Source organism: Peromyscus maniculatus, chromosome X (assembly GCF_049852395.1).
Source record: "Peromyscus maniculatus bairdii isolate BWxNUB_F1_BW_parent chromosome X, HU_Pman_BW_mat_3.1, whole genome shotgun sequence".
Lineage (NCBI taxonomy): Eukaryota > Metazoa > Chordata > Mammalia > Rodentia > Cricetidae > Peromyscus > Peromyscus maniculatus.
In genome coordinates, this window is record NC_134875.1 from 8,318,730 (window position 1) to 8,345,427 (window position 26,698).

At 35.1% G+C, this 26,698-nt stretch overlaps 1 protein-coding gene across 15 annotated transcripts in view; it reads right to left on the bottom strand.

Annotated features, from left to right (window-relative positions):
* Positions 1-341: 341 nt before the first annotated feature.
* Fmr1 (fragile X messenger ribonucleoprotein 1) overlaps positions 342-26,698 on the bottom strand; it is a 41,076-nt gene continuing 14,719 nt past the window's right edge. Inside the window, exons 4-18 of one of the 15 annotated variants that reach the window (XM_076562223.1) lie at positions 25,376-25,447; positions 24,803-24,951; positions 22,227-22,320; positions 22,024-22,140; positions 19,762-19,932; positions 19,574-19,652; positions 15,355-15,464; positions 13,324-13,458; positions 12,782-12,844; positions 10,510-10,596; positions 7,779-7,974; positions 6,118-6,225; positions 5,197-5,279; positions 4,567-4,603; positions 342-2,653 (exon numbers count right to left, since the gene is read on the bottom strand). In XM_076562223.1, coding sequence (XP_076418338.1) covers positions 4,601-4,603; positions 5,197-5,279; positions 6,118-6,225; positions 7,779-7,974; positions 10,510-10,596; positions 12,782-12,844; positions 13,324-13,458; positions 15,355-15,464; positions 19,574-19,652; positions 19,762-19,932; positions 22,024-22,140; positions 22,227-22,320; positions 24,803-24,951; positions 25,376-25,447 — 1,467 coding nt within the window. In that variant the 3' untranslated portion in view covers positions 342-2,653; positions 4,567-4,600. Of the gene's footprint in view, positions 2,654-4,566; positions 4,604-5,196; positions 5,280-6,117; positions 6,301-6,802; positions 7,063-7,778; positions 7,975-10,509; positions 10,597-12,781; positions 12,845-13,323; positions 13,459-15,354; positions 15,465-19,573; positions 19,653-19,761; positions 19,933-22,023; positions 22,141-22,226; positions 22,321-24,802; positions 24,952-25,375; positions 25,448-26,698 lie in introns of those variants that run through there. The other 14 variants (XM_015991528.3, XM_006998767.4, XM_006998770.4 and 11 more) reach the window with 14 other exon arrangements.

The window sequence follows — 26,698 nt, forward strand, 5'->3', positions numbered from 1 at the left end:
TCACACTGATAAACAGGGGTAGAGATGGCAGTCAAGAGCACTTACTACTGTGAATAAGACCTTGGTTTAGTTCCCAGCACCAATAAGGTGGCTCACAGCAACCTGTAACGCCAGTTTCAGGGAATTTGATTCCCTCTTCTGATCTCTTCAGATGTCTACATTTACATCGCAGGCACACATGTGCGCACATGTGCATGCATGTACACACACACACACACACACACCCTAAAACAAACAAAATGATTTGCTTTGAGTGATAAATATCTCCTCCAGCCCCAACACATTATTTTTGCCATTTATGTCGAAATTTAAAAATGGAGCAAACATCTGTCAGACTAATATTTTGCTTTTTCATAAGTGCAACTTTTTAATAAAAATTTACATCTAGATAAGATAAACAATCTTCAGATTTTTGAAACTTTAATAAGATTTTAAAAACATGACTTTAAACTGAAAAACATACACATTTTGCACACAAATATTGTAATATGAATCAACTCCAACTCCATTTGAAAACATGTGAATCAAATTACAGTTTTAGAAGTTAGTATTCACATTTAAGCAAGTTAGCGCCTTGCTGAATTCAGCCTTTGTAAAAAAGAGACTTAGTGCATATTTTAACGGTACACTGTGACTGTGTACCACTTGTTGGTTTTTCACCTTATTAAAGATTATGTTCTTGAAAGTTGGTAAATAACAGCTAACCTCCTATGACATATGGAATTTCCAATGGTAAGTTACATTTTGTAACAGAACACTTTCTATAGATTTCTTTCCTATCTTAAAATTTAAAAGCAATCATTGTAAGGATTGCATCAACATCAATTTAGCAGAGGAAGATCAAACTTTATTGAAACTGCTTGCATACAAAATATATTGCACTATAACCAAACAAATGTCAACATAAAATCCAATCTGTTGTCGCTAATATGTACAGAGAATATTGCCCAAGAGCAGTTACATTACAAGGTCATTCTACCTTGGTTAATTATCTACAGTATTTTAAACTGAACAGCTTACAGATGATGTGTGCAAGGTACCAATTCCTGTTTTCAAATACTATACATTCCCAGAATAAATAACTAGAAATCAACATTAATGTTTGGCAATACCTTTTAAAAGACCTTTTAATATTTGTGAAATCATGTGCAGTTTGTTACCATTTTATATGCTTATTTGTATGCAAGGAAAAGTAAATGAAAAATGAAAATTCAAAGAAATTCACAAAGTACATCAGAGGCAGAACTTCGGTTTGTACGGCTCTGTACAGATTCAGTGGTACCCCTACTCAGAGTTATTTTTTAAGAAAAATATAACATCTCAGAGTGAAGGTCCTTCACATATTTTTCTTCAGTAAATTTCATTAAGAGAAAAAAAACTTAAAAATAAGATTCAACACATCAAAAAAGAAAAAAAAAGTATTAACCAATCCTAGGTCTGCTTTTCAAAGTTACAAAAAAATTTAACCTGCTCTCAATGTTTCTTAGACAAAGTACCTCTACTTCTGAGAGTTTTGTGTGTTCATGAAAATGACCTTCATATCTCCCCAAAATAAGCTTTAACATAAAATATGAATGAAAAACAAACTTGGGGAGGACAAAAGAAAAAGTCTCTAGTTGAAATTCGTCATCAGGCCAAAGAGCAGGCATATCCTACTAACTTTCGACCAGGAGATTTGCAAATACCTGAAAACATTTTTAGCCTCTCCCAAATGAAAAGATAGTGATTTTTTTCTCCTGTCTATACAGAAAAATTACACATCCCTTCCAATAACACTATTTGTCATACTTCAGTGCAACAAAACAAAAACAAAAAACAAGTCTTATTCTTTATACTGCCTAAGCTGATGTTTATGTAAAGAAAAAAATATGGAAAGCATGCATTCTTCTATAAAGTACTAATGTTTGACAGAGTTTGCTACATCTTTAACATTTAGTGTTTCCAACTTATCTTCCCTGAACTCTGCATCCAAATATAATATTCCTACCTGCCAAGATATAAAAAAGGCACAGATCATACAACTTTTTTTTGCTAATGAAAATGACATATGTCACATCACACACATTTCAGGGTCCACTAAAATACTGGAAAAGTGGACCAAAACATAAATTGACACAGGACATGAAATGGCACAGCATTTCATGAAGACTTTATGAGACTGAAGACAGAGATCTAGTATGATTACCACAAATGTGATTTACTCACAAAGACTGAAACGTACTTTTGAGTTATAGCCCAATGCAGGAGAATGGTCCTAGTTAATAAAGATCACTGCTTAGTATTTTTAAAAAATAAAAGTAAAATCCTGCCCTGAAGTGTTAAGTGTACTTAAAAGTTATACTTCAAATTTCAAGATCTTTTTGTGCAAATCTGGAAGATTGTGTTTTATGGCCAATATCAAAATAATTCTTTGCAGAATTTGTGTTCATTTCATGCTCTGTGCCATCTTGCCTACTACTTGTCTTTGGCCTAACAAAGTTTTCTAAAATGGGGTAAGAATTACGGAAATGGTCGAGGAAATATAACTTCGGAATTATGCAGTTTAGGGTACTCCATTCACAAGTGGTTGCTGTCCATCCATGCTGTCTGGCTTTTCTTTCTTCTGGTTACGATCTTTACCCGTGCGCAGCCGGTTACCTTCACTGGAGGCATTCTGTAATGGTTTAGTATGTACAATCTTTTCATTATAGCAGTCAATTCTAATCTAAAACAAATTATAGTTGTTACACACACACACACACACACACACACACACACACACACACACACACACACGATCTTATGTGAATGGCCTGACAAGAAATCTTAAGCCTGAAATGTGAATTCCAGATGTTAAAGGGGGAAATACAGGCAGATGGAACTCTGAGTTCTAGGCCAGCCAGAGCTACATAAATGAGGCCCTATCTTAATAAAAGAGGGTATGGATATGAAAATAGAACTGTTAAGAAATGAAAACACAGTAAGCTCTTTATTGGTTTAGGTTTTTCAAACATTGTTCTTTAGCTGGAAAACAGTGATCATCTCACTCAAATTTAAGAAAAAAAAATCTAACTTTGTATTCTCCTATTTTGTGGGAGCCAAGGGTAACTCCAGCTTGTGGCTTAATTCCATCTTGACTTAAAGCCAGAAAATTCAAGCTTGTTTTTGTTCCTTAAAGCTGAATAACAGGATGATTGGCTAAAGGCACGGCTACTAGATGTTTTGAGAGTTAAGGAGGTGTTTTTACTTGTTTGTTCCTTGAACCATGGTAAGGATGTCTTTTGCTTCCCTTGCTTTGGGTATAAAAAGGCTAAGAGAAATGAATTCAGGATTGCTGCAGTATTCACTGAGAGCCCTCCCGATTCTATCTTCTATCTCTTGTCTCTTTCTTTCTTAATCCTTGCTACCCTATTCAGGTACTGTTCAATAGGTCGGCTGGTCCCTACACTATTTTATAGTCTTTAAAGCAAAATGAAATAGTGAGGCCATTTATAACATTACTATTATTGGCTAATAGAAGATACATACAGTATATGCAGAGTATACAGCATACCACATGAACACACACACACACAGCACAACTCACAATAACATACTTCAAAAAGAATTGTTTATTCTCAACAACCATGAAAACCAAGACAGAGACAAAATGTCTTATTGCAGCTTCACTAGAATGAGAACTCAACCAACTCATTCATGAGCTAAATTAGTTCCCACCCTTACATCTATCATAAGTATCAGTAAGCTTTTCTATACCAAAATCTCCACCTGATTCTTTAGAAACCTCCTTTGTAGCTGCTTCAAAGTCTAAATAATGGGGGCTGGGAAGATGGCTCAGCGGTTAAGAGCCCCTGTTGTTCTTGCAGAGGATCTGGGTTCAGTTCCCAGTGCCCAATGGTGGCTCACAACTACCTTTAACTCCAGTTCCAGGAGATCCAATGCCTGATGCACCTATATACTCATACACATAAAATAAATACATTTAATAAATAAAAAGACATTTAAAAATTTTAAATAATATTCTAGCATTTTGGCCCCAGTTTCTATCAGTCTAGTATCAACTGTAGAAAAATAGTAATGTTACTTTCTAGGAACTTGTACTTCAGTAAGAAGAGTCAGATGGCCTATAACTTGAATGCTGAAGAATAGAATGACAAGAGGAAATCTGAAAACAATGACTTGTAGAACTAGAATCCTAGGAAGGTATAAAGATTAATGTAATTTAAAAATAACATTCTAAGGGGCATAAACTAATTTAAGTGTTAATGCTGAACATTACTAGCCTTTTCTATTCTGGTTCTTCAGAAACTACCATTTAGTTAACTCTCCCTTGATTTGGTATAAATTCTAAAGAAAATTCTACTATAAAGACTTTTAGTTAAAATTAGCTAATAATGAGTATTGGTTTCTAGTCAGAAAGGAACTCTTACTACTTGGTTTAAAAGTTTAGAGTTAACAATTACAGATAAAATGAAAGAGAACATGAATTCTGAGAATCAGATACCAAAGTCTGAATGAATATCAATCACTCCACCATATGCTAGCTAAGTGACTGTGGGCACTGAACTGCTGCTTCTGTTTACTTACCTATAAATTAGACAAAACTTCTTATCTCAGTAGATTACTGTAAGATTAGGTGAGATAAAATACACATGAAGCACTTAGTAAAGGTGCCTGGATGTGTTCAGGAAGTAAATTTGAAATTATTTAACAACTGGTTAAGCATTGACAAAGCTACTTGAGAAGGGATCCTCAGATTAGACTAGACTGTGCATGTAAACGAACAGCTGACTTATGGGCCAGGGAAACTAGCTAGACACCATTAGCCCTATCTTATCATGACTATGAGACAGATAAAGACAACATGCCATTCCTGCAGTTAAAGGGAGAAGGGACCTGATGGGTCACTTAGAACATTTCATTCAGAATATTTTTTGAGAGGGTTGGAGAACAACCAACATGGTCTGAAAATTATAATGTTGCTGCCAAAGTGTTCACAAATATTTAAGACCACATGTTCTCTGGAGAAATCCTCATATTTATATATTTGTCACAAAGAACTAAGATTGTTCACAACTGTAATGTTGAAGAATAAATATCTAATGTACTACAAATTTATCATTGTTGGACATGTTTGAAAATAAAGCAAAATAACCTCTCAACTCTCAAATGTCCACATTCAAACTACTTAGATGGAAAGAATCACCTAAGTTTTACCTGCAGGGATCCATCAGCTGTTCTTCCTTTCGTCTCTCTTGGATTACGTGGACGATTATCTGTTCGGGAATGATCGTCGTTTCCTGTATGAATATTTTTAGAATATCAACAGTTAGTGACTCTAAAACATTTGCTCAAAATTCTCTATTTTCAGATTCACCATTTAGACCAACAATAGAAGCTAAAATGTAATGAAGAGTCTACCAATTCCAAGTATACAACAATTAATAATCTATTCTAACAAGAAACAAAATATTCTGAAGGTATTATCTTGTGAATCACGAGGTCAATCTGGATTAACAATCAGATGCTGATTAGAAACCCAAATAGCATGAATTAGTTATCATTATTTATTCATAACTTCCATTAATCACAAGAAGGTATCTATTCTGTTACTATACAAACAAAAAAGTACAATCATTTGCTAAGATGATAAGCACAAGACAAATTATACCACCAAGATCTTTTACTTAGCTTCAAACAGTTAACAGTTTACCTTTAATCTTTATTTCTCTTTAAAAAATATTACATCTCAGAGTCGGGCGTTGGTGGCGCACGCCTTTAATCCCAGCACTCGGGAGGCAGAGCCAGGCGGATCTCTGTGAGTTCGAGGCCAGCCTGGGCTACCAAGTGAGCTCCAGGAAAGGCGCAAAGCTACACAGAGAAACCCTGTCTCGAAAAATCAAAAAAAAAATTACATCTTTATTAATTTATTTTTGGGTGTGTATGTGTTGGGGTACATATGCCACAGCTTACATATAGAGGCCAGAGGATAAAATAGCAAGAATCGTTTCACTCCTTTCACCTTGTGGGTCCTGGGGACTGAACTAGTGTTTCAGGCTTGGCAGCCAAGTACCTTTATCTATTGAGCCATCTCACTGGCCCATAACCTTTACTTCTCAGTTATGTAAAGCACTATACCTTTGAAGGCTCCTCCTCTTCCTCTTCCTCCTTGTCCTCTTCCTCCTCCTCCACGCCGTCGTCCGTCTCCTCTGCGCAGAAAGCTCTCCCTCTCTTCCTCTGTTGGAGCTAATGACCAATCACTGAGTTCGTCTCTGTGGTCAGATTCTGTTTCAGAAGCATTTGATGCTTCAGAATTAGTTCCTATCGAGAGTTAAAAGTTATATACCATTGTCTGACTTTAAAAAAAGGTTAACAGAAGCTTCCAGAGATGAAGTTTCAGGGGTGATTCAATATTCTTTCCAATTTAGAAGCCTACCAAAGAATATATTCGTCTTCTACACTTAAAAACAAGTAATTTTAAATTCAAAATGAAGGGCTTGCTATATCCGAAGTAATTTTGGGTGTATTTTTTTTTTTTTAAAGAAAAGGTGTTTTGTTAGCTACCTAAGTTCAGACCTGAATGTGCCATGTCTTTAAATAGCTGCAATCATGGAGGGGAAATTGTCTACAACAATGAAACACTTTGATAATGAAAACTTCAATAATGAGAGCTTTAAATATTAGGCACAGGGACAGAAGGATGTCATTTTGGCCAACTCTAAAAAGGGCCAATAAAGGCCACCATGGTATTTATGCCTCAGAGAAGGGTCTCTTGTGGGATTATCCCCCAATGAAAGGGGATATGCATTCCTGATGCATGGCCCACAATCTTCCCTCCCACTCCCAGTGGACTGACTGAACAAAGGATGACTATAAAACAACTCATTATGTCTGAGGGGTTAATGACATAGGGGATGGGAGTGAGGGAAAAGAGATCCACAGTGAGGTGGAAATTCATTGTTCAAAAGAACAAACTGTTGGGAGGAGGGTCAAGGGTTAGGTTCAAGGTTGGCCTTATGAGTAGGTGTCTCTCCCCACTCTGGAATATCAACTCTACTACCTCTCTCTCTTCCTCTGTTGGAGCTAATGACCAATTATAGCTTCACCATTATAGCGTCACTCCTGTGGATCTTGAAGGCTTTTCCATCTTAAAGAGTTCCCTTTTGAAATGCAAATATTTGTGAGATGGATTATACCTTATACCATCATTAGCAAGTTATATAGTAGATACACAGTCAAGCAAGAAAGACAGTAGGAACTCGTAGGTGGGCACTGGGTTCATTGAAAGTTACTGGGAGAAAAGAAAGAAGCACGGATAGAAGAGCTGGGAAGGCAAAGAGACACTTCGCCTACTTCTTGACTGTGCCTAGGGCTGACTTTGGCCATGCCACGCAAAATCACCTTATGAGCCACAGGATGCAGACCCCTGATTTACACAGTCCATCCAGCAAGTATGACCAGCACATGCCTGACAAAAAATGAGCCACAGTACACAAATGAAAAAAGTTTTGGCTGTACAATAATAAAATCAGGAGAGGTCTTAGGTCATCAACACACAAGGGCTTAAGCAGATTTATTCTCAATCAGAATATGGACAGAATTCACAAATGCCCTGTGAACTATGTGTGTCATTAGCAGGCTTTTACTCTACATGTCTCTTGAAACACAATTTGACCCACTGTGAGTTGGGAACCATGTAGTGAGAAATTATTATAATGTAGTTCTAATGAATAGTAGAGATTAGCAGCTATTAAGTCTAGGAACAGATAAAGTTACTGAGGAAAATGCTTAGTTTGTACCTGAAGTATATCCAGGACCGCGTCTGCCGTGCCCCCTATTTCTGTAAGGTCTACTACCTCGACCCATTCCTTGACCATCATCAGTCACATAGCCTTTTTCCTTATCTGTACGATTTGGTGGTGGTCTAGAACTAGCTCCAATTTGTCGCAACTGCTCATCAATTTGTAATCTCTCCAAACGCAACTGGTCTACTTCCTATTTAAAATATACAAGATAACAGTAAAAATAATTTGACATTTTACTTAGTAATACCTTTCTCCTTTTCACCAGATAAAAAGTATACTGGAAATATTTCAATTTCAGTTCTAAATTTATAGTAAACACTGTTAACACAGAATTATCAGGAAATTGGTCTTAAAAAGAAAGATTACTATCGATACACTTACTGATGGCAAGACTTAGAGATATAACAAAAACACTCATTTTAAAGTTATACTGAATAAATTTCAGGTTGAGTGATTTGGCACTACTATTCAATTAGTCTATGGATAAGGCAGAGATATGTTAGTTTGGGGACTTTTTGATGTAAGATTGACTAACTAACAACAACACTAAAAAGTATGAAAATGCAGATAAATGACATACATTTAAGGTTTAATCAACTAACCTTTAAAAATCACATTATAAATGAGCTAAATGAAATTATTTTTTCAGTTAATATTTTAATTTACAAAGTATTATGCTTGGGGTATTTTTTAAAGAACATGTATTATTTTTGAATATAATTATTCAGTTAAGGACCACTTATTTTGAGTGAACTAAAAATGCTAATATTCCTTTATATGAAGGGTGAAAACCCTAGGTCTCACATCAAAACACCTAGATCTTACCTCATGTCTCTTAAAATACTAAAACTCTGCTTAAACAAATATAACAAACAATATAAACTGAGTTGAACAAAATAAATCAACTCCAAAATCCACTGATAGACCCTTATACACAGGTGTGTAATAACTTGGGCTCTGTAAAATCCAGATGAAACTTCATTTTAACCCTTGCCTTTCTAATTTACCCATGAGCATCTCACTTATTAGCTACAAGGAATAAGATCTGTAACTATAGCAAATATTCAATGTATCAGTCAAGAAGAGGTATAAAAACTAAGTTGTCAAAATCTTGGTTCTGACATCTGGGAAAGAAAAGGTCAGAGTGAGAAAGAATCCACAGTGAATTTTACTTGTTCTCTAAACCAGAATCTATAATAAACTTGGTAGGAAAAAAGAAAGACTATAGCTGAATGAGTGGCTTCCTCTAAAAGTATATTTCTAGCTCATGGAATGTGTTATCTAGATATTGCATAACAGAATGGATTCCAGGGTTATTCCACTTAGGCAAAGCAGTCAGTCTTGGTGAGATGCCAGACCCAACCAAAAGATGATTTGGTGATTGAAAGAATGGCAACGGGACAGCTGCCAATAATCAGACAAGATATTCAATAGAGAAAAATAAATCAAAATATCTAAGAAAGAGCATTAATTGAAAAAACAAGGGACATGATACAATGTAGCCCTTTCTATCTAGGTCATAATAATTATTTTAGCTAAGATTATAAAGGAAAACACATACAACAGATTGCACATAAAACACACTGTCCAACAAAAAATAAGTAAGCAAATCAAAGTGGCATCCTACCCATGCAAACCTTGCTGGATGAAACCTTCCCACTTTTACTTATTAACTGAACACTAAGAATGAACAAAATGACCAGGTACTGCACCTTTTTTCCTTTCACTCTTACTTAATAGCAGACTCATTCACATTTTATTCTTTAAGTCAGCAAACACATCTTAAGATAGCATCATAAATAAAATAGAAGTTAGGTTATTTTGTAGACTTTTTCAAAAGTCCTATATAATAATTCTGGTTATGTATTTTTTTCAGAAATAAGACATTATAAAAATGAGAACACTTAAGATTTCATTTCATTAAATTTTATGACATTTGTGCCAAAGGGAATTTGAAAAAGCATTTAGTGTAGGCCAGTGACTTGCTTAAAGTCACATAGCTAGTTCACAGCTGTATTGCCAATCCCGTGCTCTTTCCACTAATAGCCTCCGGGTTCCTACTTCCCAGCTTGCAAGCTAAAGGAGGCATAACAGTAACAATAATTAGATGAGCATATACAAGACATTAGTAGTTTATATTTTGATTAACATAATAGAGAAAAGTATGAAGAGTAAACATTTAAACAGATGACTTCATGAAATGGTAGGATTTCCTTAATATATGACTTAAGGACAAGGGTAAGTGCTATAGACACAAAATTTAGATTGGAAAACATCCACAAAAGCTAGAAGGTTCAACTATATCAAAAGGATATACACACACACACTCACACACACAATTTAGGTATATATATACACATACACATACACACACACACACACACACACACACATACTTCAATTTAGGTATATATGTATGTGTGTGTGTGTATATATACACACACACACATACATATATACCTAAATTGAATCTAAGGATTTAACAGAAGAATAATCATAAATATAGGAATGTATTAAGAACTTGGATATTAGCCCTAAGATTTACAAAGAAAAAATTTACAAAAAAAAAAAAATCAAGAAATGAACTAAAACAATGTATTATTTTTTCAAGGTCATACATTGTTATACACAGCTTAGAAAGATCATAGTTTTGGAAAGATTTACTATAAAGCTTTTAATAATTTAGCACAAGAGGATTAGAAGTTAAAAGTCATCCTGTTCTCACCTTTAAATAGTTCAAGTGATAATCCAAAAGAACAGTGGCATTAGCGATGCTGTCTTTTGTTCCCACAAAAACAAATGGTACCATACCCTGAAAAAGAAATTGTAATAGTGAACCTAAAGAACCAGTGATGGTCAATCTTAAAAAAACAAAACACACATACATACACATACACACCTAATGACTAAATCCCTAGCATTAGGCTCTGGTAAGCAATAAGTACACAAACATTTGTTTAAAATAGAAATCGATATATAAAGCCAAGTTTCACATCTGAATAAGAGCAGATCAATATAGTGCTTCCTTAAATACCAGATTGTTTTAAAAGACTACCATTAATTTTGGCAAAATAACAAATACAAACTAAAAATTATACAAGCTTTACTAGGAGATGTGTAGTGTAAATGAGATGAATACTTATGCTTTAATACATTTACTACAAGTTATATCTAAATCAAATTCAGTTTAAAATCAGATACCAGGGATACAAATGTAAAAAACAAACTCAATTTTGCTAGCCAAATCAATAGAATTCAAATCATGAACAAAAAGTAGAATAAATTAAAATAACCTGTATAAGAACAAAAATCAAGCCAAAATCATAAGCATAATATTTAATAAATCCGTATAAATTTCAAAAATATATTATGAAAAATCTTATAAAGTTCAATCATGAGAAAATCTCTGATCTTCTATGTATATCACTTTAATAGAGGGATAATTTTAAAGGTACAATCTAAATATTTGTACTTCTCATTAGCATAAAAGAAGAAAAAAATACCCAAACCATTCCATATCACAACCAGTAGGGAAGCCTAGCTACAGGTGTACAAAGAGGGGACAATTAAGACACATTCTAAGTTGAGAACAGTTCACTTATTTTGTTATTGAAGAAATACACATGGTTATTGGTATTCACATATGACTAATGAAAAGTATTATAGTTATAAGTGTTTGGCAAAGCTAAAAGGTATAGGAGGCCAAGAAGCTGTCCCTTGAGCAAAGTGTCACTCTTTTCTAAAGAACATTTTCTTGGTATATTGGCTATTGTTGGGATGCCTACATTAATATACAGTAGGTTCAAGATAGGAAGGGGAGGACACAGAATTTTCTTTATCCCTGTATATGAATGATACTGTTGATGAAGAACAAATCTGAACCATTAGAAAACACTGCTTGTAGGCTGATTATCAACTAGTAGGCAAGGCACTGCCTCCTAGAAGCAATGACTATCTGAACTATGAAGTACCGTTGAAAACATGTAAGGATTTTTTCTTCTGTACTATGATATATAAAAATCAAACCCCACCCCCAAAAAATATATTATTCTTTTTTTCACTAGCACAGTCACAAAGGAATTAACTGTATTATTTCCAAGTGCCAAATAGCAAGTGATGGAATACTACATGCTTTCCAAGTATTCACCAAAATAGGCTTTAAATTTTGTGTTGCAGATTTAATTAGGCTGAATTTGAAAAACATCACTTAAAACTATTTTCTCTTACAACATGTTACAAACTGATAGAGTACCCAGGTACTACTCTAATTTAAGTGCCTCATGAGAAGATCTGAATAAATTGAAAAATATAGAATACCAATACTAGGACAAAGTGGTTCTCTGTTCTAAGATGAGAAGTGGGATGCACAGCAGAAAGGAATATCCATCCAATCCATCTGTAGTTATAGTTCTCTGTATAAAATGGCATTTTTGCTTTTAGTCTCTTCTAAGTCATACCATCCTTATTATAAGCAATTCTCAAAGGGCAGGTAAGGGACCCTGACCTCAAGGAGCTTACAATATGGTTGGAGAGACCAACAAGAAAACATCTAATAACATTGTGCTCTGGCTGAGTACACAGGAGCATGAAGCAGGTGGGAAATGTGTGGTAAGTAGACAAGGAAAGCTTCACATACAATAGGGTCAAGAAAGAACAGTCCCAGTAGAATGAACCCACAATCAGATTTCTAGTATACACATCTAGAAGCAGCAAAGAGTATGATAAATTTCAGAGAACTCCAAGACCTTCAGTATAGCTCAAACTTCCCTAAAAGACACAGGGGGAAGACTGGTGGGAAACAACACTGGACATGTAAGGGAAGACCTTCTAAGTGGAATGAAGTCGTTTGGGATTTAGACCAGGGCCATGGATCCAAATACCCACAAACACTCCTCCACCAGCCCCCAACCATGAGGCTCATTTGTAGTCTTTCTTAACAAGGGGAATAAACATAAAATATCAACTTAAAATGTATTTTTCAAGGAATGGTTTCCTACCTGCCAAGCCTTGGGTTCAGGTTTCTGGGGTTCCCCTGCTACAACTGATGAAACCACTAACACCTAAAGCAGTATAAGGAATGCAAGTGATGTGATTAACTATAATGAACGATACACAGAAGCCTGAACGCAGGACTTTCACTGCAGGACTTCTAAATGCATTTCTAAATAGTTAGGTTAGTTCAAATAGTGAAAACTAGTTTCTAAAATATGGCTTTAAGAAGTAACTAGTATATCTAATAGAAGGTACACTTTGACTTACAACACCTGCAAAATTTAAGGCGCTATATAGAATGGAAAAAAAAGTCCACCCTCAACAGAAAAAAAGTGACCCCATTAGGTTTACAGCTTAAGGTTTGTCACTGTGAATAAATCAAAAAGTATGCATTACTTTGGTTTGTAATCTCATATGGTATTAATCATATGTGAAAACATAAAATGAGTAGCCTACAAATCTAACCAGAGAAAACAGCCCAAATACCAAATGTGGCATCTGAGCCAAAGATATTTAGTGTGGTTAGAGGTGACAAATTAATTCTTACCCTCTGGACTTTTGTACTGTTAGGTTGAGAAAAATGGGTGCTGTTTTCCTTTGTATCTAAATGTTTCTTTTCTTCAGAGGAATTAGGTCCAACCCTTGAATTATTGGAAGGTAGGGAATTTGGTGGCATAATTTCCTTGATAAAAACATAAAACACAAAAGGTAATAAAGTACCAATTTTAAGGTTATTTAGTTTCATTACTCTGCCAATGACTTCCTTTTGTTAAGTACAGTCATTCAATTATTTATAAAGATATCTTATAATTCTACATATTAGGAACAAACAAAATGTTTAAAGTTCACCTTTTCCTGTTAAGGATGATGTTTAAGAATACAAAATACTATAAAGTGTTTTGACACATTAAAATTAGAGGAGGGAAAAATTATGCAATTAAAAACCAAATCAGGGGCTAGAGGAGATGGCTTAGAAGAGCATGGACTTTGGTTTCCAGCACCCATGTCAGACCGCTCACAAGTGCCTACAACTCAAGCTTGAGGGGATCTATTCTCTTATGGTTTCTCTTTCTCTCTCTGAGGGGACCCCATTCTCTCTTATGCTCTATCTTCATTCTCTCTTGTGCTCTCGCTCCCTCTCTGACACACACACACACACACACCACACACACCACACACACCACACACACCACACACACCACACACACACACACACACACACACACACTCTTTAATGGATAAAAATAAATCTTAAAAAACACTAAATGGATTTAACTTCAATTAGAATAAACTTTTGCAAAAGCACTAGTTAACGTGAAAATTATGACCCTGCGTGTAGATAGTGTCTTTTTTTTGAGGACTTTTGAATTTTTATTGTTTGACTATTCCATGCATTGATATGATGCATTTAAGTCATTGTTACCCATACTCCTATTTTGCATTTCACTCCTGCACCAACAGAAACTGTTTTCTCAAGAAGTTACCTCCTGACATTGTCTTCTTTTTATATGTTGGTCCACTGAGTTTAGTTAAGAGCTACCTGCCTGAGCACAGGAAGGAGGTTATTCGATGGAGCAAGGACAAATCTTCTGTAGCTATAGCACTGAAGGAAAGGACAGACTCTCAAAAATGACCACTAATTGCCAATAGTACCTCTGAAGGGGTACATTTTACATCAATTATTTTTATTTCTTTTTCTTTAAGATATAGACATTCATTTCATTTTTGTAAAATATATTTAATATGTTTAGCTGAAGCAACACAGATAAAGCAGACAGTGAATTGGCAGCAAAGTAAAAGTAGTTTTAGATGATAAACTGCACTTTTTTAAAATTTAAAGGTAAAGTGGATAGTATCTTGAGAGTACAATTGCATCAATGATCATGTTCTCCATTCCCACACTCTACAAATACTTCAAAGGTTACTAACAATAATAAGCATGTAGATAAGAATGAGGGTTATAAAAGTCAAATATAAGGATGCTGGCGGAAGTGATCTTATGTGCAGAAAAAGCACACACAGAATGAACACACTTATTACACAACCCTCAAACAAAAGCATTTACAAAGGTTTTCCACACATTATTTAATTGTCATTAATGGCAGACCTAGTGATATATGTTTATAATAGCAAACTCATGACCACCCATTGTAAGATTACAAAATAAGACAAATATAGGTTAAAATGACTAACGTCCAGCATTAGAAAACATATAGTCACTGGGTGGAACTGGTACACGCCTTTATTCCCAGCACTCATGAGGGAGAGGCAGGTGGTTCTCTGTGACTTCAAGGCCATCCTGGTCTACAGAGTGAGTCCCACGATAGCCAGAGCTACACAGAGAAACTCTGTCTTGAAAAACCAAAAAACCAAACCAAAACAGATTAAGTAAGTCTATTGCCCATAGTATCAAGCATGCCATAATCAGAATATTTTTATTCATGCTCAGCAGGCCCAGACAGCATCACAAAAAGGACAAAAAAAATATATGGGTATAATACTGGGGCTTCTACATTAGTAAGGTAAATAAAACAACAGAAAACTCACTCTCTTTAGACAAAGCAGAAACATTACATACCTCTTCTTGTGGGACATTTTTCTCATTTTCAGCCTCAATCCTCACCCTCACAACTCCTGACTTGTCCACAATCTCTTGAATTAGTTTTCCATTTTTTCCTATTACTTTGCCTAAGAAATAAATAATTCATGTTTGGCTTAAAGAAGACATCACTCAAATCCTGCAAGCACACTCCACTATAAACTCTTATACATTCATATATACATACTGGATTATAAGATTCAAAACAGAAGCTTTTTAAGATGATAGTTTAATTATAAATTAGTCCTTTTGATTAGGTTATTATTTAAACTCCTTTGGTCAGGTACTACAGTTGATTAATACTTGTGAATTAATTGAATCATTTTGAAATTTTAAAGGTAATTCAAAGAGAATCTTTTATTTCACATAAGAGAGTATACTTTTGCCGGGCGGTAGTGGCACACGCCTTTAATCCCAGCACTCGGAGGCAGAGCCAGTCAGATCAGAGGCCAGCCTGGTCTACAAAGCTACACAGAGAAATCCTGTCTCGGAAAAAAAAAAAAAAAAAAAAAAGTGTATACTTTAAACTTGCTGGTACTGTGCTATTTACCATTAGTTTGCTCTACAGAAGGGATAAAGAAAAAAAAAGGTAATAAATGTATTTGCTCATTTGACAATGTCAATTCTTATCTAGCTCTGATTCACATTTCCTCATTTATACATATGAACTATTTCTTTTAGAATTGTGTATGGCACATCTGCAAATGTTCTTAAGTTGCAAACAATGTTCTTAAGTTTCAAAGGAGTTTAGGAAGCTATCTAAGTATAAAATTGGAATAAAAATTCTTCAGGTCAATGTTACTAACAGAATATTATTTCTATGCATTAGTCACAATTCGGAGCAGCATATTCATAGGTAAAGCACACTTTCAGATAACTCAAAACTCCGATGAAAATGCTTAGAAGTACTCCTCAGAAACATCTGTTGAAACTCAGAAGCAGAATCAAGTACTAGTAATAAATAGCACTTGATTGTTGGCCTCATTTTGTAAAATTCAATTATATACAAAACTGGGACATGATCACTTTCATAGCCACCATCATACATTAGTGTAAAGGAAGAATTTACAAATTAAGCATTAGTAATTCTAGAAACCTGTGTATGTGGTATACCAGATTATAAGGGCTCAGCCATGAAACTTACAGCACTTATATAAACCACGACGGAAGTGCTGCTATATGCTTGTTCTACCTCCTAACCTGAGGCAAAATTGGTGAAAAGTCAAGTCAAAACTTTCTTTCAGCTAGTCTAAATAAGAATCTAGTAAAAGATCTTCTTGCAGAAGGGTTCATGGATCTTATAATCAGAGCCACAGTTTTGACATTCTTGCTGTGTGGCTTCTTCACTCCTCCGCCATGAGTTCTTTTGTCTGGTCAGTGGTTAGAGAACAGAATTCATGCTACTAAATCAGGATTCCTAATTTAAAATCTGTTATTACTTCTGCTTCACTCTTGTTCAAATGAAAACCATGTATGTACAGAACACCTACCTCGTGTCTTCCCAGTTTGTTTGTTCTGTATAATCCTTATATATTCATGAATATTGATTTTAATAAAAATGTAAATTAGCATAAAGAAAACTGCATGTTTCTATTAAGAAAATATCTTGACTACCCCCCTAAGGACTGATGACTAAACAAACTCATTGTAAAAGTGTATAAAGAACAAGTAAATTTTTAAGGAAGATAAATTGGTGTACCTACTGAAGAGGGCTTATGAAAAACAGATAATAAACCAGAAGGCAAGACTCTAGAAAATTCATGAAATACTGATTAAAACACCTCCCTCAACTCCTGCCTAGCAAACCTTAGGGAAAATGCTTTCTGAAGAAGTCCAGAATTCCTAATGTTATGGCATGCCTCTGCAAAACAGAATTCTCTTGATCTGTTTGGAAGGCATTTAGGCAGTGGTACCAGGTCCTGGGCTCGTTGCATGAGTTAGCTGTTTGAAACCTGGGACTTATACAGGGACGCTTGGCTCAATCTGGGAGGAGGGGACTGGACCTGCCTGGACTGAGTCTATCAGGTCGATCTCAGTCCTCGGGGGAGACCTTGATCTGGAGGAGGTGGGAATAGGGGGTGAGCTGGGGGGAAGGGGAGGGGGGCAGGAAGAGGGAGAGCAAGGGAATCTGTGGCTGTTATGTAGAACTGAATAGTACTGTGAAATAAAAGAAAAAAAAGTAATGTGAATGCATCTAATAAAAACTGATATTTATTTATTTCCTAAAAAAAAACCCAGAATTCTCTTATTTACTAAAAGTATAAATACAATAAGAGAACTCAATTAGACTAATTCACTGCAACAGGCTTTCTGGTGAAAATAACTTCAAATATCCTCTTCATTCAATGCAAGACTACAGATATAATTTCTCCTTCTTTTTTGGTAACAGTCTAATCCTATATTGCAGTTACTTCCAAATAAGTTCCAAAGGAACAATTCACTATAATTCTGTTTCAATGAAATGGAGTAGAGCCCCCCCCCCCCCCCGCCAAAAAAAAAAAAAAAGAACATAGTTTCCTATTTTGCCTAGAACTGTGCTGGGTATTATGCATACCCACACGTCAATTAAGCTGCTAGACCATTACCACATTCATATACATAATAAGTGGAGAAAAAAGGACTCTACTCTCAAGAGCTAAATCAGATATCCAAAGTCACATAGCTACCAAATACATCTAAGCATTTCACCTACCACAGCATCATCAAAATAAACTTTAATGGACACCCATGGTTCTAACATAATCACTTCATCCTGTGCTATGCATGTAACTTCTATACAACTGGTATGTATGCTACCATGGTAACACTATAGTCACATACTTCTGTTTTAGATACCTGTGAGCTACTAATTTTGCTAGTATTTGTACTTTACCTTAAAGCTGTTTTTATTAATGGGAAAAAATACCATGACTCTTGGACATTTTTTGGAGTTAGGGTCTTGCTATGTGTACCCCCTGCTGTCCTTGAATTTGTGATCCTTCTGTTTGTCTCCTGAATGCTAGGCTATTACTAGTACTTTTAAAATGACACTGGAATGCTGGGGGCGAGGGTGGTGGTGGTAGTGGCGCACACCTTTAATCCAAGCACTCAGGAGGCAGAGGTAGGCAATTTCTGTGAGTTTCAGGCCAGCCTGGTTTATAGAGCGAGGTCTAGGATAGTTAGATCTGTGTTACAGAGAAATCCTGTCTTGAAAAACACAAACGTGTGTGTGTGTGTGTGTGTGTGTGTGTGTGTGTGTGTGAGAAACACTGGAAAATTATTGTGATTCTATTTTGACAAAATGCAGACTATGAATCTTTTAAACTATGTACATAAAATACATAGGAAGTTTGTTCACTTTAAACTCCTACAAAAGATTGAGGTAACATGCCCCAATCTCATTTATAAATTCAATGAATTCAAAATACATTTTGAGTTTTTTGTTATTGTTGTTTTTATATAAAGCTATACCTGGTTTTGGTATGTATGTTCTACCAAATAGCAAATTATTTGGAAATGGCAGTGAAGAGTTCCTATGCAAACATCCATCACACTGATGATGAGGAAACAATATTAACCAATTTAAAAGGAGGAGTTACCACTAACTCCATAAAATCCCAAGAGTATTTGGAGTTAATTTACCTTTCAAACTTAATAGATCTAAGTAAGCCACATTTAGATATTGAATTCAGAGATAATTGACATGAATGCTATCATTTTATCACATACCACCAAACTATAAAGGTTTTTTTTTTTTTTTTTTTTGGTTTTTCGAGACAGGGTTTCTCTGTGTAGCTTTGCGCCTTTCCTGGAACTCACTTGGTAGCCCAGGCTGGCCTCGAACTCACAAAGATCCGCCTGCCTCTGCCTCCCGAGTGCTGGGATTAAAGGCGTGCGCCACCACCGCCCGGCTAAAGGTTTTAATTCTCATTCATTCTGAAAAAAACGTTAATGCTATGATAAAAAATATGCTATGAGAAGGCTAGGTAAAATTTATCCTTTCATTTATAGATCTGAACTAGCAAAGTATTTCTTGTATATCTTCTGAAAATAGAATCTTTGAGTATTTATTTTCTATATACTATCGGAACAGGTTACATTCCAAAAATTGTTCCTATTAGATTACACTTTTCAGTTATGGAAAGAGATTTAACTGGTATAGAAGTTGTATACAGAATTTTATTTTTGTGGTATATATCTATAGTTACTTTTGACTTACCTACTAAGTTACGTGGAACTTGTATAACATCTTCAGCAAATTCCAGAAAGCTTCTAGCCTTTTTCACTGCATCTTGATCCTAATAAAGAGGGGTGAATGGGCATAATAACAAGATAAAAAAAATTGCTAATTGAAATACTTTTTGTTTGCTTTTGGAGGGGAAATGGATTATATAGTGAAATATTTACCTCTCCATAAATATGAAATGTGCAGGTATCCTCATCTAAATCAATAGCAGTGACCCCAGGTACTTTTCTAGCTTGCTGAATATTAGCACCATGAGTACCAATAGCTAGACCCATCAGATCTTCTCTTACGATAAACTGTTCATGAAATCTTGAGGCAAGCTGCCTTGAACTCTGAAGAGAAATGTACAACTGATGAACATGATTTATCAATTATGAACACAATTTCATTTAGGTCAGCCATGTAAATTATCTTGACCCTATATATTAGGGTCCTATAAATTGCTTTATTTGAAAACTAATTTTAAAATCACACATAAGTTCTTTTTAGGCTACTGAAGGTCTGTGCCATTTAAAATATTTTTTTTGTTGTTAACAGGAAAGAACTTGTTGACAGTTTTTCAAGGTTACTTTTGAAAACCTATTTGCAAGGCTGCCTTTGTTATTCAATGATATCCACAATGTAATAATTAAGAAGCAGACAAAATAATCCCAATTAAAAAACAGCTCACTTGGTCTGACAGACTCAATGCAATTTAAGTATATTAAAAATACCATCTTTAAGGAAAAAAATTATTCACTGCACTTTTATTATGGATATATTAGTACTTTTTCTAGAAATGGTGTCATGTTCATAATGCATCACCAGATATAGGGGATCTAAACATTTTGCTGAAATGTGGCATTAAAATAATACACTCCCCACACCCAAGGAAAGGAATTCTAAAACTTTCTTGTTTATCAGTTAAGAAAACACAGAACACAGAATTCTCAAATTTGTTTCATATATGTGCTCAGAGTCTGTAAGACAGTGATCTGGATCCACAAGCTTGATGAACTCTTTAAAATATTCAGTGATGACAAAACTAAGTTCCAATGATACCCCACACATGTGGATAATCACTGTCTTTAAGTAGCATATCAAAATTGAATGTTTAGTTCTAGCATGCCATTAATGACAACCAAACAGATTAGTGGCTCATGTTGAAAAATGGGTATTTCTTATAAGGATATATGAACCCTTTTAATATTAGTAGTGAATAAAATAGGCATGCACAGTAATTTATAATTATTCAACACACCTGATAATTTGAATGAATGAATATATCTAATGTAAGCAATTTTAAAAGAAGAATAGTTATTTTTAAATATAACACTAGTAAAATGTACAAAATCTAGGATTTTTCAAGAAGTCACGTTTTTGGATCTTGATTTATTAGCCTGGTTCATTCTTCCCACTGCTAATTTATGGATACACATAAATCAAAGGTATGGCAAAGAGCATTCAAGAAGAACTAGATGCTTAAGAAGAGGTATATGAGTACATTTCATTTTCATAATACTCACAATGAAATTAAGAAGGCTGCTGTGGCCTAAAAGTTATGAGAAAATTACTAAACAAACGACAAAACTGTGAACATGGGAGAAATCAAGAAAGAATGAGCAAAAAAAAAAAAAAAATCAGATCTCAGTTGTCATTTGGAAAACAAAAGTAAATTTTTCCTTTCCTGTTAAGAGTTCATCAATCACACATCAAATTGGAAAGTGGCATTTTTACATCCTTGACTACCTTTTCTCTTAAACTGCAATTTGAAACTTCCCCTTTCTTTTGCTACATCAACTGATGATTCCCCCTAACAGAATGAATAATGATGAGGGTATCTTCAATTTGACAGCAATCTATTTGAGTTGGCACATTAAAATAAAATCCATTTAGTTTCTATGGTAATGGATGGAAGTACTAGATAGTTATCAGTGAAAATAAATGTATGGTGATGACAATTATTGGAGGATTAATAAAAGTAGATAAAATGCACCTTAAGAGACGAAATAGTAAGTTAGGGAAATAGCCTCTGGCAGGAATCTGAAGACAGGAGTTTTAAAGAGTGACAACCAATTAGAATGAAGAAGTTCTATACCCTTTTAAACAGAGATAAACATACATAATGAAAGGAAAAAGATTAGATATTTAAACACTCTCTAGTACTTTAATGAAAACATGTTATATAGAAGTATTGTCTCACTTTATATCAGCTTTGACAAACTTTTGGTAAAAATGAATTGTCCCGAAATTTCCTTAAAATACATGGCTGTTGTGTAATTTCAAAACAACAGGCATGAAAACTTTAGTATGATCATACTTTGTATAATTTAATTTTCTAAACTAGAGTGAAATAGGAAATAAACAAGCTGCCCATACTTGAATTTGAGAAACATAGATATTTCTGGACAGCTTTACCAGCAGTGCTAGGGAAATGAACATACCTCCAGTTGCTTACTGGCTTCTTCATTTCTCAGTATAAGAGACAGCTTAGTGCGCAGACTTCGAAAGTGCATGTCAATCAACATGTGTGCTCGCTTTGAGGTGACTTCATTGATGGACTGAGTGATTTAAAGTTAACAACACTGTTACCAAAGCAAATGCCCCAAATGGAATAATCCAAGCTGTACCATTCAAAAACACTCACCAAAATGACCAGCTGATAATTTTCTGGATCATATGTTACAGAGAAGGCACCAACTGCCTTCTTAAAATCCTTATGTGCTGATTCTTTGGCACACCTAGAAATAAAAAAAATTCATCATTAACATAATAATCACCCATCTCTAGCACAAATATATACAGATAGAATTATACTAAGAATCAAAGATTTATACTAAATTTCTTTTATCATAAAATGCTTGATTTACAAGTTACATTCCTTTATTATGCATCTTTGAAATAGTCAAAGCAAACACTTGATAAAGAAAGGGTAAAAAAAGCAGCTAATTAAAATTTTTTTAAATGTTTTTTGAGAATTTTATACACGGCACTGTATCTATATGACCTCTATCTCCTAAGTCTCCCTAGCTAATTTTAAAATATTTATTTACTCATGTGTTTCTGTATGTGCACATGCATGGTGTGTGTGAGCATATATATGATATGTGTGGGCACATGTGGTCCATGGCATGCATGTGGAGGTAAAGTGACAACTTATTAGTTGGTTCTCTACTTCCACTATGTGAAACCCAGGGATCAAACTCAGGTTGTCAGGTGTGGCAGCAAGTATACCTACAGAGTCATCTCATGAGCCCTAGCTTTTCATCCCCCTACCCCTTTTGAGATATGGTCTTATCAAGTTATCCTAGGTTAGCCTTAAACTCAATTATGTAACTGAAGCTGGCCCTTACCTCCTAAGTGTTGAGATTACAAGCATGTACCACCACACCTGGTGAAACAGTTATGCTCTTAAGGAATAGCTGGTAGGGTTAGATTGCTGAAGAAGGCACATTTAGGGGAGTCACTGTCTTCTGTATAATTCCCGATTTTGTTTACAAATAAGCCAATATTTTTCATGGGCCAAACAGAAACTTATGGAGATAAGCTACAGGGTGTTATGGAATATTATTTTAGGATGTGCTGCATTCTTTTATGTTGCATTTGTTTAACTCTGTGAAGTTGTGTTATTTTGCCTGTCTAAAACATTTGATTGTTTTAATAAAGAGCTGAACAGCCAATAGCAAGGCAGGAGAAAGGATAGGCAGGGTTGGCAGACAAAGAGAATAAATAGAAGAAGAAATCTGGGAGGAGAAGATCAGGGAACCAGAGAAGGAGGACAGGAGGATGCAGGGGGCCAGCCACCCAGCCAGACATGGAATAAGAAGTAAAGAAAAGATACACAGAAACAGAGAAAGGTAAAGCCCAGAGGCAAAAGGTAGATGGGATAATTAAAGTTACGAAAAGCTGGCTAAAACACCAGGCCAAGCTCCAGGAGTCCAGTCGAAGAGAGAGAAGAGGGATTCTATGAGTAAGGGCATCAAGATCATGATGAGACATATAGAGACAACCAAATCAAACTAGTGGGAACTCATGAACTTTAGACCAACAGCTGTGGAGCCTGAATGGGACTGAACTAGGCTCTCTGCATATGGGAGACAGTTTTGTACCTTGATCTGCTTAAGGGGTGCCTTGGGAGTAGGATCAGGATCCATCCCTGGTGCATGGGTGGGCTTTTTGGAGCCCACTAACTATAATGGGACACGTTGCACAGCCTTAAGGCAGGGGGAGGGGCTTGGACCTGCCTCTACTAAATGTACCAGGCTCTTCTGACTCTCCATGGGAGGCCTTACCTTCTTGTAGGAAGGAGTGGGGGTGGGCTGGTGAAGGGGAAAGCTGGAGGGGCAGGAGGAGGGAGATCTTTGATTGGTATATAAAATGAATAAAACATTTAGAAAAAGGAAAAGCTGGCTAGAAACAAGCCAAGCTAAGGCTGGGCAATTATAAGAAAGAATAAGTCTCTGTGTATATTTACTTGAGAGCTGGGAGGTGGGTCCCCCAAAGAGTAAGGAGTAAAACACAACCAACTACTACAGGGTATCTGAATGTCTCTTGTTCTTTTTTCTTTTAAAGAAAAGTAGCTAAGTATGTTGAAAGAGAGCAGGAAATATATAACAATGACTTGCATATATCATTTCCAGAATTAAAAAGAATATTTCTATGTATTCTGAACAATAATATGACATTTGTTTAGGGTGGAAGTCCACATCAGACTTACTATACCTTTAAAAAATTCAATCTCTTATCTGAAGTGTTTAACATCAGTCTAGATAAAAGACTATAGATAGGACTTTTCCAAGTCTCTTTGGCTTTAATTTAGTATGTATTTTTCTGAAAATATTTTATCTAATAGGGAAAACATCAAGAGAAAACTTTGTAGTCTTGAGTTTTGATAGAATTATCATTCTGTCATTTCCAAAATCTTAAAAAATTATGAAAAAGTTGGTTTAGAAAACTTGATGTATATTATACACTTTAGCCATATATAAGCTTAAACAAATACAAGACTTGCTTGATTATACAACTAGGAAAAAACATTTTTTCCTTCTGTACTGCAACCAAACTACTTTTGCCAAAGTTCACTAAATTTAAAATTAACACTCTGAATTACTAACTTGAATGCATACACATGTATACATTTGTATACATGTGCATTTGTAAAAATACATACTCTTACATATTCCCAACATTTTTTCATATAACATGTTTTGTATATCAACTTACATTTGTCGTAAATCTTCTGGCACCTCCAGTTTGATCTTATGGAAAGTATCTTTTGTAGCAGGTTTGTTGGGATTAACAGATCGTAGTCGCTCAATTGTGACAATTTCATTATATGTAGCATCACATGCTGCATATTCTATCACATAAAACTGAGAGAAATAAACAAAGTCATTCTTAGCTATATTTTTAAAAGAATAGAAAAATATAATACCTTTTCCTATTTTTTTGAAACAGGTACTCATAATAGCCCAGGCTAACCTAGTACTTACTATGCAGCCAAGGATGACCTTGAACCCCCATTCCTCCTGACTTAGCTACTTGAGTGCTAGGATTAAGGGCACGGATCACCATGCCCAGCTCCTACTATCATTTTGAAATAGAAATTCTCAGAAGAGGGGGAACTTTAGTCAATGGTATCTACTAGATACACATAGTATCTAGTAAACCTATAATAAAGACATTTTCATAAAATGACTTAAAATCAGGTAGTAAATAAAAATAGATACCCAAATAAAAATGTAGTACCTGGGTTTAGAAAACATAAATAGTATGAACAAATATGCATTTTCCTACCTCACCCTTTATCATCCTCACTTTAGCTAACCACCAACAGCAAGGCTCTTTTTCATTTGCTCTGGAATAAACCTACACAAAAATTACAAAACAGAGTATGTATGATTAACATAATTCAGAACCAGCATACATCAGACATTGAGGAAATCTCACTTATCTTGAAATCATATGCCACATATCTTCAACCAAACTGTACCTATATACTGACCTAGACAAAGATATGTAATTAGAAACAACCTGAGAACTCACTGTTAAAAGCACTTTGCTTATCTCTTTGCTCTATGTTAGTAATACTTAGTACTTCAACATGGGCACTTGAGAAAAGCTGACATCTATAACATAGATTTTTTCTGTAGATACTTAATGAGCTATAAAAATGTATCTGAAATCATTTAAACATCATTTTGTTTTATTCTAATAAGTAGAACTAATCCAAAGTTACAGATACCAGCTACAACTACCTGTTCACTAAGTTCACTTTTCACTCAGCCCACTAGGGTCCTGGCCTCTATCTTTCTTGAAGGATACTCTGCTTTTCCAACTCCTTTTCTCCATAAAAAGAATAGACCTATGCCGGCAATCTTCTGAATACCACTTTTCTGGCTCTCACACACATTATAATAATAATCTCTTGCGAAACCACTCCAAAGTTCAGTTGCAATGTGTAGCATGGAATCCTTTGTGAAGACACTAGCATATAAGTGTTAATAGAACTTAAGTGTTGTGACCTGCTGTGCTATCTCACTAGCTCCCCAAGTAAGTTTTATGAGGTATCCAATTGTACCTTACACATCATGCAACTAAGTAAAAAACAAAACAAAACAAAATGGTTTTCTTTACCCCTCCAAAACCTTTACATAGAAACATACAAAAAAAATAATAAAAACCAAAAAAAACCTGACCCTTGCTTTTACACAGCCTGCAGCCCACAGAGACGTTGACAGAAGAGGGTTTTTGAAAAAGAACAAATACATTTATTTACTTGGTGATGTAAGTGTATGGGTGCACATGTGGAGGTCAGAGGACAACCCTCAGGTGCCTATTTTCTTCTACCATGTAAGTTCTGGGGATCTAACTCAGATCATCATCCTTGGTGGCAAGTACCCTTATCTGCTGAGCCATATCAGCAGCCTAAAGACCTGTAGATTTAGATAACATCTTTATTTATAACTAAGATCTCTTGCAAAGGCAAGCCCAGGAGACACTAAGTACATTTTCAGGCAAATACATGTTATTGTATTTTCTCATTTAAATTGTAGAGAGAACATAGGTTTGGACATTCACAGACCTTCACCAACTAGACTCTGAAATCATACTGCTACC